The 14,446-nt window shown below is 41.5% G+C and overlaps 1 protein-coding gene across 1 annotated transcript in view; it reads right to left on the reverse strand.

The window, feature by feature from the left end:
• The window catches only part of ZMYND10 (zinc finger MYND-type containing 10), a 44,611-nt gene extending 30,399 nt beyond the window's left edge, over positions 1 to 14,212 (reverse strand). The window contains exons 1-8 of the mRNA XM_068135811.2: positions 14,101 to 14,212; positions 13,876 to 13,984; positions 11,543 to 11,659; positions 9,922 to 9,975; positions 2,703 to 2,849; positions 796 to 884; positions 332 to 435; positions 25 to 197 (exon numbers count right to left, since the gene is read on the reverse strand). Of these exons, the coding sequence (XP_067991912.2) occupies positions 25 to 197; positions 332 to 435; positions 796 to 884; positions 2,703 to 2,849; positions 9,922 to 9,975; positions 11,543 to 11,659; positions 13,876 to 13,984; positions 14,101 to 14,210 (903 nt within the window). The 5' untranslated portion in view covers positions 14,211 to 14,212. The remainder of the gene's footprint in view (positions 1 to 24; positions 198 to 331; positions 436 to 795; positions 885 to 2,702; positions 2,850 to 9,921; positions 9,976 to 11,542; positions 11,660 to 13,875; positions 13,985 to 14,100) is intronic.
• Between the last annotated feature and the right edge of the window lie 234 nt (positions 14,213 to 14,446).

The raw sequence follows: 14,446 nt of genomic DNA on the forward strand, positions 1-14,446 counted from the left end.
ACCCTTTCTCCCAATGTGAAGCACCTTCAGAAGTTGTTGCTTGTTGTACCCATTGAAGTCATATTTATTTTGCAAGTCAGCTGGCAGTAGGAGATTTATGAGTGATAGCCAGACCTGGCCAGCAATCTTATTGACTTTCTGACAGTCAGAGCGCGGAACTGTTTTCCAGCTCCCTTCAATGTAGTCTTCCATGACTCCTAGGAAACGAGAAGTTGGAGTTTTTATTGGTAAGGTTGGCACTGTATAAGGCATACTATTAACTTTAGCTATAGATTGTGTATAACCAAACCAGTAAAAATGACGTGCTTTTGAAAATAAATGAATTTCTCACCAGATTTAAGAACTCTGCTCCAAGGGCGTTGCTCCAGAAGCTGCACCAGTATGATTGGTGTGTTGTGAGTATTCAGAAGTCGAGTGCTCACAGATAATGGCAGACTGCACACGCATGCATATGGAAATGTTGTTAGGGGAAGGGAAGTAAGGAGCAGGGTGGAAAGAGTCCTGTTTCTCTTTCAGGGGTATATGGGCAAGTGTCCTACTCAGTCCCTGTTGAAGGCCACTGTGTAGTCAAAAGTTTGGACTGTATTCTCAGATAAAATCAGGAGTTGGTTGTGTTCCTGGGGTTTTCATCACTTTGAGATGTTTGCATCATTTGAAGGTGATGTTTTCCAACTACACTCAGTTCTCCGATTTAATTATACAAAATATTAATGGTTGTCATTATATCGTGACTGCAATCACAAATGCTATCCTCTATCAGTGAGTGTCTAGTTGTTGACTCCCAACCTTCATTACCTGTCCAGGTGGTTAGTAATGCAGTGAATGACGGAGATCGTTCCCATGGCAATGGAGAAGTCTATCTCATCACTTTGTTTCCTCAACTCCTACGAGACCCCAAAGCAAGAAGATTCAGTGTTTAAATACTTTGTTCTTTCAATAAGGGAAGAAAAAAACATTTTACAGCTGTCGAGAATACATGCATCTTCACAAATAACAGGGCAAACTATTGTTAAATATTGTTGAAACATTTCTATGCTACAAAGTAGCATTTATAATCGTTTTAACCTTAGACAGACGTACTCCTGGGTACACTCATCCATACAGAATGGGTAAACCCAGGGGTACACCTACAGTGCATTCAGAAAGTATTCACATCCCTTGACTTTTTTCACAATTTGTTGTGTTAGAGCCTGAATTAAAAATGGATTTCACTGAGATTTGTTGTCACTGATCTTCACATAATTCTCAATAATGACAAAGTGGATTTATTTTCGAAATTGTTTACAAAATAATTAAAAATGAAATGCAGAAATCTCTAATTTACATAAGTATTCATCCCCTGAGTCAATACTTCGTAGAAGCACCATTGGCAGCGATTACAGCTTTGAGTCTTCGTGGGTATGTCTGTATCAGCTTTGCACATCTGGATTTGGGAAGTTTCTCCCATTCCTCCTTGCAGATGTGCTCAAACTCTGGCAAGTTGGATGGGAAGCATCAGTGAACAGCAGTCTTCAAGTCTCTCTGCTGCTGAAAAGCATCCCCATAGCATGATGCTGCCACCGCCATGCTTCAAGGTAGGAATGATGCTAAATGGGTGATGGGTTGTGCTCGGTTTATGCCAAACGTAGAATTTTGCATTCTGGCCAAATAGTTCCATTTTAATCTCATCAGACTAAGAATCTTTTGCCTCATGCTCTGTCTTTCCCGTGCCTTTTTGCAAACACCAGGCGTGCTGTCATGTGCCTTTTTCTCAGGAGTGGCTTCTGTCTGGCCACTCTCCCATAAAGCCTAGATTTGTGAAGTGCTACAGAGACTGTTGTCCTTCCGGCAGGTTCTCCCATCTCAGCCAAGGAACTCTGTAGTTCTGTCAGAATGGTCATTGGGTTATTGGTCACCTCCCTGATGAAGGTCCTTCTTGGAAGAGTCTGCGTAGTTCCATATTCTTTCCATTTTCCAATGATGGAGCTCACTGTACTCTTGGGAACTTTCAACACTCTAGAATTTTAAAAATCTCCTTTCCCAGATCTATGCCGACTCACAATTCTTCCTTGGAGTTCGACGGACACCCTTGGACTTCATCGTGGAGTTTCTGCTGTGACATGCACTGTCAACTGTGGGATCTTGTATAGAAAGGTGCATTTCTTTCTAAATCATCTCCAATCAATTGAAATGGCCACAGGTGGACTCCAATCAAGTTGTCGAGACATCTCAAGGATGATCAAAGGAAATTGGATGCACCTGAGCTCAATTTGGAGTAACATAGCAAAGGGGTTGAATACTCATTGACTGAAGACATTTAAACTTTTCATTTTAAATTATTATGTCAACATTTCTAAAAAAAATTTTAAAAATACATTTTGATATTATGGGGTATTATGTGTAGATCAGTAACAAAAAAAATCTCAATTTAATCCATTTTAAATTCAGGCTGCAACAACAAAATGTGAAAAAGTCAATGGGTTTGAATACTTTCTGAAGGCACTGCATCTAGGACATTCAAGTTGAGCAAACAATTTTTTAAAATCTGAATTAAACTTTACAAAGCATTCTTTACATGGAGTTCTATAGGTATTTTTGTGAAAGTTGTTAATCATTATTTTCATTGTCTCTGGTAAAATGATCCTTTTTGGGGTTTATCAATTAATATACAGTATTCAATGTCACAAAATTAATCAATAAGGCAGTGGAAGTCAAGACCCAACCTCCATTAGTGCATTTTCAGAGGTTCTGGCAGAGGTTGATGGTGTCTGTGCTTCTTTGAGCTGCTGTCCTGCGATCAGCCTTGTGAGCTTTCCATGGCAGTATTCTACCACATCCATCATGACATCCTCAGCCGCAACGCATACATCCTGCAATTGTCCTCCAATGAAGAATATCCCCAATATTCCTTCAACCACTTGATGTGACCATTGCAAACACTTAACAAATAGGCTTTGTGAAATATGCAGGTGTTCCTATCTGAGCAATTAGCTCATATGATGCCAGGTTCAAATGCCATTTCCTGTGTTGATTTGTGAAATGTCTCCATAAGTCCACAGAATCTATTACTAAAAGGAGAGACATCTGTCTGTGTGTCACGTTTCATTCTAAAGGGTTCCTGCTGTCATAGAAAAATAAAAATGGTACCATTGGAAAGCTGATGGTCGATTCACTTGTTTGGAAAGCTAATAATCTATGTACTTGGAACCAAAATTTGTGTCCGTTCAATGCTAAGAAAGAATGCATTCAGAATCATTGGAATCTCGCGCGATGAAGCTAACTCCAAGGGCCTCTCACTCACTCACCGCAGGCAGGTTGGTGGTCTTTCCGTCTTCTGCCGACTCCTCTCTGGCCTTGCCCCCCCAGCTCTCTCTGGGCTCTGTCCCGCAAATATTCCTACAGGTCGCACAAGATCTGCCTGCAACCCTCTTATGGTTAAACTGCCAAAATCAAGACTCTCTGCTCACCTTCACTCCTCTTTTCTCCCGCCTCTGGAACAAACTCCCTCACTCTCTTCAATCCCACTCCACCCTCCAGGTCTTTAAAACAGCTGTTCACCACCATCTCTTATCTTCCCCCATCCAAAACCTTGATCTTTTCTACCCCCGCTAATTTCACCCCAATTCCACTTTTTTGAAATAACCAACTTCTGTCCTGGAAGTCCTTGGTGTCCTTGTGTTTTATACTTCTTTCTCCCCCCCCCCCCCCCCTCCCCTTCCCACGCCTCCTCCCCCCAAGCCCTCTCCCTTCCACACATCTCCCTGCTCTCAAATGTTGTGTTTGTGTGCTTCCCCTTCTCTCCCCATCTTGTCTTCCGCTCCCTCTTTTTATATATTTTGTTTGTCTGGTTGATTTGTTTGTGAAGTAAATGTTAGCTCTTTCACGAGCCTCGATTCAGTGTTAAAAAAAAAAAAGAAAAAGAAAAAGAAAAAAAAGAATGCGTTTCAAAAACTCATCTTTCTGTGATTGAACAAGAACATGTGGGAATGGTAGGTTTATGCAGTGGTTCCAATGGTAACATGTATTATTCTATGACAGCAGTAACCCATTAGAAGGACAAAGAAGAAGCATGTTAAATTATCTAATAAATAAACTTCATCGGATGTCTGTTCACGTTTTTTCAAAGACCACTGGGCTGACGACCACCAAATTTGGCATATGGACCAAGTCAAATCAGGGGATTGTCCTAAGTGAATTTTCATCCACAACCTCAGCCTTCAAAGACCCCGAATACACTGTTTACCCTCGACAGAGGAAAGGGTATTGCATTTGAGTCCATGGCAGTATTTTAGAAATTTGACCTCTAAATCAATGGGCTTAATTGGACGACCTACACAACTTGGTGAAGTTTCGTGACGATCGGTTTAGAATTGTGACCTGTAGGCCGGTGACAAACAGACCAACAAACAGACCAACAAACAGACAGACAAACAGACAGACAGAACCACAAACGCAACTGACCAATTTTTCTAATGCAACTGAACATCGAAGATTTGTCAAGTAAATTGGTCGGTTGCGTTTGTGGTTCTGTCTGTCTGTTTGTCTGTCTGTTTGTTGGTCTGTTTGTCACCGGCCTACAGGTCACAATTCTAAACCGATCGTCACGAAACTTCACCAAGTTGTATAGGTCGTCCCAATTGAGAAGCCCATTGATTTAGAGGTCAAATTTCTAAAATCGCCATTTTAAATCCGATTAACTTGAAAATTGAATAGCATTTGTATATTGTCACTAAATTAGGAAATGAACTATTTTTGAGGTCCAAAGGTCAATTCAAGGTCAAATTAAAAAAATCATCACTTTTCATCTGAAAAACTGTCAATTTTCTTCCGATTGATTTGAAAATATAACAGCATTTGCATATTGCCTCACTGAATTGGGAAACCAACTATTTTTTGAGGTCAAAAGGTCAAAGGTCAACTCAAGGTCAGACTTCTAAAATCATCATTTTTCAACTGAAAAATCGTCACTTTTCATCCTCTTGACCCGAGCTTTGATCAATATTGTAAATTTTAATCTTCATGAAATGGCCAATTTGCTGTGTCAATGGAAAACTTTTGGGAGGTGAGGGGGGCGGATTTTGCAAGTATCGTGCTCCGCATGACGTCTTCTTGTTTGTCTGTTTGTCTGCACAGAATAAATATGATTTTCTCTGCAACCATTGGTCCGATTGACAGGAAATTTTCACCATAGGTGCAACTCCACCTGTATAATTTTTTTATCATAATTATGACGTCATCGGTCATGTGGTTCGGCCGCCATCTTGGAAAAACCGAAAAAATTGCACCTCTATATCTCCGAAAGTGCTGAATAGAAAAAATTGAGACATGGCTCATTGTAAAGAACTCACCATGGGGAATAAAATATGTTAATGATGATGTCATAGGTGCCTCCATTATGACGTCATAATTCGACAGGTACAAAACTTCATCCGATCAAGATTAAATTTATTGAGCTTAATCTAGGCATAAATTAGTTTAGAAAAAAGTAATGATGACGTCTTCGGTCACGTGGTTCGGCCGCCATATTTGTTTTAACACAAAAGCCTTAAAAACCACTGATAATACATCCTGGCGAGGGTTTGCAATATCTGAATGCTCTTTTTCGTGTTTTACATGCTTTTTACAAGCTTGAGAGAACACTTTTTACATGCTTGGGAGATTAGACTCCTTAAGACCCTGAAGGCCCCAAAAACTCTCTTAACACCTTTTAAAACCCCAAGGACCATTAAGAGCCCAAATATCCCAAAGACCCTTGAAGGCCCTTAAGGTCTTCAAGACCCTTAAGGCTTTGAAGACCCTTCAGACCCAAAAGACCCTCAAGACCCTTTAGGATGTTGAAGACCCTTAACAACTGTAATACCCCAAAGACCATTGAGGATCCCAAAGACTCATAAGAACTTGAAGATCTTGAAGACCCTTTAAGACCACAAAGACCCCAGAGACCCTTGAAGGCCCTTAGGACTCCTTTACCCACCGCCATCACCTCAACTCACCATTTTAAACAAACACAAATAGGCATCACCTCAACCCACCGTTTTAAATAAACGCTCCTGCACCCTGCTTTGCCAGCTACCTTGCCCCCAACCCCGGCGATTCTCCAGACCCTTTCTCAGTTTTTCCCCGAGCAACCCTGGGTACCCCTGCCAGTATAGTAATACTTCATGAAGCAATATAAAATGTATAAAAGTGCACAGAAGGAGCACACAAAAACAACTCAGGGTTCATAGAACTCAATAGCTACCCCATGCAGTGTTCAAGTATATGCGTCAATGTAAATAAAATAACTATTTTAAAGATCATAAAAAAATTCCGGACCTTTAGTGCTATTGAAGCAGTCTTATACACCACCCTTTTACACCGCCTTACATAACAGATCCAAGTACTGCTAAACTGGAGGTTATTGGAAGTGACAAGAAGGTGATTTGTGTTATACAATGTTAATATATAAACAGTCATTCAATTTAAATTAAACTAGAACGTCGACTGATATGCCTCCGCCCATATTATTACATCATTATCATACTTATACCAAGTTTGCTTTAAAAGTTTAAATCCATACAGCTGTTCTCAATTTATCACATTTTTACCTGATATGACCTCTAACCTTTGCCCTCATGACCCCAAAATCGAATCAGTTAATCTTTGCATCATTATACATACCTGTACCAAGTTTGAATTAGATCCCTTCAGCCTTTCTCAAGTTATAGACCTATTACAGACTTTGACCTTTGACCTTTGACCTCCTGACTCCAAATTCTAATCGGTTAACCTTTACATCATTATACATACCTGTACCAAGTTTGAATTAGATCACTTTAGCCATTCTCAAGTTATAGACCTATAACAGACTTTGACCTTTGACCTCTTGGCCCCAAATTTGAATCAGTTAATCTTTGCATCATAAATACCTGCACCAAGTTTGACTAAGGTCCCTTCATAGTGGGGCAACGTATCATAACAATTGTGCATTTTGTGAGGAAAGCACCAAATTTGGCACACCAGTAGACTATCCTATTATGAACAGATTTGGATATTGGTCCATCTCAAATTCAGCCCCTGATGGCTGTGGCAGCCATTTTCCAAAATGACACCTTCAGCTTGTTCCGACGAATTGCATCATAAATTGGCTTGGTCCTTTCCACCAGGCATTCTCTGGTGAAAGCCTGGAACTGCTCTTGGCCAATCTTCTTCACATTCCTGACAGTCTCAACTGCAGCAGGACCTGCAATTTCCTTTGTGTCAAGGACAACCAGATCCATGCTCTCTTCCTCAAAGGTGTTGCCAAGCTCTTCTATGACGCTGACGAGGGCGCGGACATCCTTGGCGAAAGAGGTCTGCACACTTGGTGTCTGGTCGTGATGACGTGTGTCCTCTCGCCTCCCCCAGTGTTGATGGCCATCTTGGAACTCTTCTATGGCCCTGGCAACTTCTGGCCCGGCAATCATCCAACGCCGCAGGGCACTTGGGTTGTCAGTGAGGCCGACTGCTCCACCATCTCCTTTGATGCAGGCGTTATTCTGTTCATGCGCCTGGTCGATTGGGATCGAAGAGAACACCTTCTTCGTCTTCTGTACAGTGAAGTTGCCAGCCCTGAATTCTCTGGCTACATCTGGGTGCTTCATTGGGAGTGCAACCATGTCCCTCAGGTGAACAGGGACCCACCTGGCATAGTGTGTGTGGTCGAAGGCATGGAACCATGGGACCAGTTCCGTCAGGGCATCAAGGTACATCGTGAATGAAGCCTGCCGCAGAGAACGCACGTAGACCAGTACCAACATCTCTAGTTCCAGCACAGTTGCCCAGTACTGAAAGTTTGGAATGTCTTCTCTCTGGTGACACCAGTCTTCGAACTCAGGCAGGTCTTCTGCATCATCAGCATATGTCATACAGTGGCGTTCATACGCACGGTGTTGCAGGATGTGCAGTGCCGCTGCAGTGATTTGATGAGCTCTTCTTGTGCGGGTGACGTGGGCAGCTCGCAGGAAGGAGTCGGCCGTCCCTGGCGTTGCAATCTCAGCTTGCAAATCTGCAAAATCTGCAAATCTTGCAAAAATCAAATCCCTGAATCTGAGATGGCCCAATATCCAGATCTTTTCATAATATGATAGTCTACTAGTGTGCCAAATTTGGTGCTTTCCTCACAAAATGCACAATTGTTATGCTATATTTAGCTTAGCTGCCGGACTAACAGCCGTTCTCAAGTTATCGCGGAAACGAAAACCTATCACGGACGGACGGACAGCTGGATGGACAACCTGAAAACATAATGCCTCTGGCGACTTCGTCAACGGAGGCATAAAAAAGATTGTAAAATTCTGGGATTTACCATCGTTTTACTGCCATTGATGCAATGTCTATTTCACCACTCGATCAAACACGTTACATTAGTTATTCATGCGTGTTGTTTTTGTCCATTATGACGTCCTTAAAAACGGTAAGCTCCCTGTTTGGAATGATCGTCAATTTTATTTGACTGCCAGTCAGGCAAAGAGAGTAAAAATAATTATCTCCCCCCTATCTGTGCATGTTTGATTGGGACGAATTCAGAGACAAAGTATGGTAAAACGACAGGTTTGTTTTCTGATTAATGGTCCGATTCGTATTCAAAATATAGCATTCAATTTAAATAAGTTGTGCCTCGATCATAAATTGATGTTTGTAGACACACAAATAGAGGGGCGGAAGGACATGAACCAATGGCTTAACACTACTTTTTGCTTCACGTTTGTGGGGTAACACCAACCACAACCACAATGGCAGCAGCAGCAACCACAACTATGCGTTGTAAGATATCCATTTTTTTGCGTGGTTAAGTTGATTTTACATCCTCCTTGAGATTCACAGATACAGACAGGCAATGTGTTTGTGAAATACAACATGCTGTCTATTGATAAATCCATCAACGGGTGGGCACACCTAGTTCAGGAAAAATGCACTCATTTCTCCTCATGTCTTCATCATGCATCTGATTGATGATGAGGTTTCATGATGAGGTTTCATTTGAGAACACAAAAATAAAATAGACTATTGAAGTCACAAATCAGTTTGCATCCAAAATTAACGACCTTTAACCTTTTGAATGGCACCCCTCGTTTTTTTTGTTTTTGTTTTTTTTTGCATACAAGATCGAGGCTCCTGTAAGAGCTAACATTAATAACAAAAAAACAAACGCACACATAAGACGAAATAAAGGGAGCGGGAGACAAGATGGGGAGAGAGGGGAAATATCAGAATAAAAATGTTGATTATAATTTGACAAGTTTTGTGATGTGTACATATGCAATCGACCCCCAAACCCTCCTCGTCCCCCTTGGCACCGTGTATGCAAGTCAACCCACCCCCCCCCCTCCTCCCAACTCCTCTCCATCTATTCACAAATGATAAATAGATAGTCTCTAATTTTCCTTTTTTTGCAACGGTAATGTAATGTTTGAACGAAGAGCAGCAACGAAGGCTGGAAAGGGTGGAAATGCGAATGGTTCGGTGGATGTGCGAAGTATCGTTGAGAGAGACGAAGACAAATGATGAATTGTGAAAGATGATGGGAACAGAGCCTGTGATTGATGCTGTGAAGAGAAACAGTTTGAGATGGTTTGGTCATGTGTTGAGGAAGGATGAAAGTGACTGGTTGAGAAGAGTGATGTAAATGAATGTAGAAGGAAGTAGAGGACGGGGAAGACCGAGAAAGACTTGGCTAAAGATGGTGGAAGAAGAAATGCGGGCAAGGGGGTAAACAAGGAGAGATGCAGAAAATAGGGCAAAATGGAGAAGATTGTCATGGGGCCCGCAAGGCTAACCCCCGCTCCAGCAGGGAAAATGGCCTTAAAATGCATGTTGTTGTTGTTTGGTGTAGCAAATGACCTTATGCTCGTAATAAAATGTGAAAATGATCGAATAGCATGACTGCAATTTTAATTTGATGATGGAAATAGCAAAGAATACCTTATGGAAGAGGGTGGTGTGCAGCATATTCACGATAGTTCCTTCATGCATAATCTACAAAATAAAACATGGATGAGGGAATATGTAATGAGGTTTCTTGCAGCACGTAATTAAATAAAATAGATGCATTGATTGAACCAAATGTCATAAAGAACAAGAATGAGCATTTAACAAAGCATGGGCTCCATCTTTCTCTCTTTCTCCCTCCCTTTCTTCCCTCTTCCACGGGTACACATACAAACACATCATTTTTTTTTTCCATCAATCGATCTTCATCACATTAATCATAATAATTTATTAAGCAGTGATGGCTATTCTTACAGCATTACATTAATATTTAAAGGATGTTGTAAATTATACTAATTCTACAACACCTTAACTTAACTTTCTTTTAATCGCAAACCTCAACATGGTTGTATACCTAAACTAAGAACGTTCTTGACTTGTAAGTGGTTGACCGACTTTCCTACCTCCTGGCTCATCAGTGGGTCACCGGCAGGATGGCCAATAGGTACGCACACCCGCCTCTAAGCTGTCTAGCCTGGGTTTGGATCGTGACCCAGCTAGAAACTGTCATCCTGGTGTTTTACAGGCAGGGTAGTTCATCAATGCATGTGTCATCCCTAGGATGGATGGTAAACTGTTGTCTCATCGGGAGGCATTAGTTGGTGGACGTTATAGATTCCACGGTGCCCTTTGCGGAAATCATGAATCATGTAAGCGAGCTCTTGTAAACACCCTGAACAAATTTAAATTCCAGCCCTAACATTCAGGGGGCGCTGCATCAGCGGTATGGCCACTCTCCCAGGAATGGTGCAACCCAGCAGCCCCAGGCTGAAAACGGAATAAATAAATAAATAAATAAAACAGCTGGTCTCCGTTATCCATCGAGTTTTTTTAAAATGGGATCTAAAGGTCTTGGTGGAGCTGCTTGCAATATACACAAACTAACACAGCTGGTCAGCTGGTCAGCTGGTACCCTGGTGTTGGGCTAGCGGCTAGGGTGCCGGCTTAAGATCCTACGATTCTGGGTTCGAATCCCGGTCGATCGATCGCTGAATTAACGCCAGGGGGGTTGACTCAGCCTGTAACTATACCTTACCGAGGTCGGCTAATTGAGTACCAGTTCACTGGTAATTCCCTGTTTGTCGTTAAAGGCGGCAAAAAGGGTTGGCGTCAGGAAGGGCATCCGGCCGTAAAACATTGCTTCAAAAAGGGGACCGAAAAACAACAACAACCACGGTTCCCGAAAAAGGCCAACCCCCGCTTTGCGGGGAAAAATGGCCTCTAAAGGTGGTTATTAACACACTCACTGACATATACCGATTGCAATAGCCTCTACTGTTCCTTCGGTAACAAGTGAGGCTAATAAAGCATCATAAATACATGTAGTTTGACCCATTAAAATTCATAAAACACCTTACATTTTTTTTTTTTCTGAATCATAAATGTATATGCGATTGCTCGTTTCATCCAACATTTCAAAACGACGATTATTAAGCCATCTAAGAATTCTACCACAACTGAATGTCCATTATTCACAAACCCTTAATGGCTGCAGCACGACTTCCAATTATTATGATAAAGGCAAATAAAAATGCCATATTGATGCATGTTTTACCACAATGTAAAGAGGAAAATTGGCTTTTGGCCGAAAGTCCTGCAATCGGCAGAGGATGGGAAATATTTTGTGCTTCCAGAGTTCTGTGCTGAGCAGATCGTGGACAAGGATCGGAAGCTGTGGACCAATGGCGACATGAAAGGAACAGGAATAAGTTAGATTCAACATCGTTCCAGAATGTATTTGTATGCACATCCTATCTTGGTATGAATAATCTTTGGAAAAATTGTGTTGAAATAATTAAATCAGAGTATAGAAATTAAACCTTGCTGACTACATGGGGTCTATGGTCTTTCTCTTAGCCCAAAAGAAAGATCTCTTAGCCTTATATGATCTCAAAATCTGCCATTCTGGAGGTCAGAGAGTTTGCCAACTGGGCTCATTGAATTATGCAGGTCAAATAATTTAGAAAAGGTGGTTGCCAGGTTTTGATAAAGAACGCCTACAATTTGAATTTCTAGTAGACTTATACCAGAGTAAGAACTGTTATATATACACTACCGGTCAGAAGTTTTAGAACACCTCAATTTTTCCAGTTTTTATTGAAATTTACGCAGTTTAATATCTCAATGTACTCTGAAATTAAGCACAGAACAAATAAACAATTGGAGATAAAAAAAGAAATCATAGAATCATTTTGTTTAACAAAATTTAATTTAAATTTTTGACTCAGAAAAGTAGCCACCTTTTGCAGATATAACCGCGAACACACTCGTGGCATTCTTTCTACAATGAAAATCAAATATTGTTCGGGAAGTTCTTCCCAACACTGTTGCAGAAGTTCCCACAAATGTGTTGCACTTGTAGATTGCTTTTCTTTCACCCTTCTGTCCAATTCATCCCAAACCAGTTCGATGGGGTTTAAGTCTGGAGAATGTGCTGGCCATTCCATGATTTGAAGCCTACCGTCTTGTTCTTTTCCTCGACTGTAGTTTTGACATAGCATGGAGGTGTGTTTAGGGTCATTATCTTGCTGTAGGATGAACCCCTGACCAACTCGGCGTATACCAGAGGGTATTGCATGGCGCTGCAAAATGCTGTGGTGGCCCTTTTGGTTCAGGGTGCCAGTCACTCTGTGCAAGTCGTCAACTCTGGATCCAGCAAAAGAGCCCCAGACCATCGCACTTCCTCCTCCATGTTTGACAGTTGGTGTCACACACTGAGGAACCATCCTTTCGCCTACTCGACGGCGTACAAAAACCCTGCGTGATGAACCAAAGATTTCAAATTTTGATTCATCGGTCCGTAAGACCTTCTTCCAGTCTTCATTAGTCCACTGGCGATGCTTCATGGCCCAGGCAAGCCTCTTTTTCTTATTTTGCTGTCTTAGCAATTGCTTTCTTACTGCCACTCGACCTGTCAAACCTGCAGCTCGAAGTCTTCTCTTCACAGTTGAAACTGAGACTTGCTTACTTCGACCAGTGTTAAGCTGTGCTTGAAGCTGTTGTCCTGTGAGCCACCTATCATGCAAGCTGTTGACTCTCAGAAACTTGTCTTCTGATTCTGTTGTGGCTTTGGGTCTGCCAGACCTCTTCCTGTCAGTTTCCTCCAGTTTCCAATGTACTACTTCCTGCAGTGCAATATTGTCCAAATAATGCTTCAGAGGGTGTAATAACAGTCTGTTTCAATACTGCTGTGATACAGAGAGGGGGTTTGTAATCAAGTAATCAGCAGAGGTTGGGACACCTGTAGGAATTGTTTGCATCAACTTTCAAGGCTTAATTTACTTACATTGCTGCAGAACAGCTGTAAGTTGTTAACCCATTACTTCCCTGAAGAAGGCCTTTTTTTTACAATATAACTGTGCAATTTGCATTCTTTTCCCGTTTTTGCTAACCTACATTTTTTTTTAAAGCTTGAGCAGTTTACTGCTTACCGTTGTACCATTTCAAGTTATTCACTGGACATTAAACTGCATAAGTTTCAATAAAAACTGGAAAAATTGAGGTGTTCTAAAACTTTTGACCGGTAGTGTATGAACCAGCCTGTTCAGGACTGATGTTTGACTGAAGGGGCATTTGGCAGGAAAATGTAATTTTTTCATAGTACCGCCAATAAATTGCCTTACTCTTCGTAAAAGATACGAGGGGATCTAACATCTACCGACTCATCCTAACAGATGGGACGACCAGCTTAACACCCATCCAAGGGATGGCACACTTTGTGATGCAATGCCCTGTCTGTGGAACACCAATCCAACAGTTTCTACCATCAGCTCAGGAATCTAACCCAGACTAGACAGCTGAAAGGCAATTATGCTAACTCTGCACCATCCTGTAGTGCTGGTTTTAACGAACCCTGACTCGAAAGCATTTATAAATCACCGCACTCACTCCATTGTACGACACGAGTAATTCTTTCACAAACTCCTCTTCTTTAACTGAGGCATTAATGACAGCTTGTATGTTGAGCTTCTCAATGTATTCATGCTGTCTCATCCACCTGCAAAAAAATAAAATGGTAATGATTGTGTTTCCATCAATAAATTTAACTATGTTGGAAAATAAGCACTTATTTAACCCCAAAGCAATTGCTTCAACCTCAGGAAGTGATCTCACCTTGGACTGCCAATATCTTTTAAAGGAAAGCGTTGAATTGACTGCACGATGCATTCTGCTTCAGGGACCGTCAGAATGGTTTGAGGCCGGTTGTCCATTTCCGTATGCATGAACTCCTGCAGGTCATGGTGCACCAAATGAACCTCTAGGTCGTTTCATGTATAAGCCACTACAAATGTACCAACAATCCAAATCTGCCAAAATGAATTTGCAACTGCACCTACAGCACCAAACTCACACAGCACCACATGCACCGACAGCAGCAGTTGGACCCAAAGCATCAACTGGACTCCTTTCTGTAACGATTCGACCTTTGTTTTGTCAAGAACAGTTGTATATACCAACT

The sequence above is a fragment of the Myxine glutinosa genome, chromosome 1, assembly GCF_964187855.1.
Source record: "Myxine glutinosa chromosome 1, kmMyxGlut1.1, whole genome shotgun sequence".
Classification (NCBI taxonomy): Eukaryota; Metazoa; Chordata; class Myxini; order Myxiniformes; family Myxinidae; genus Myxine; species Myxine glutinosa.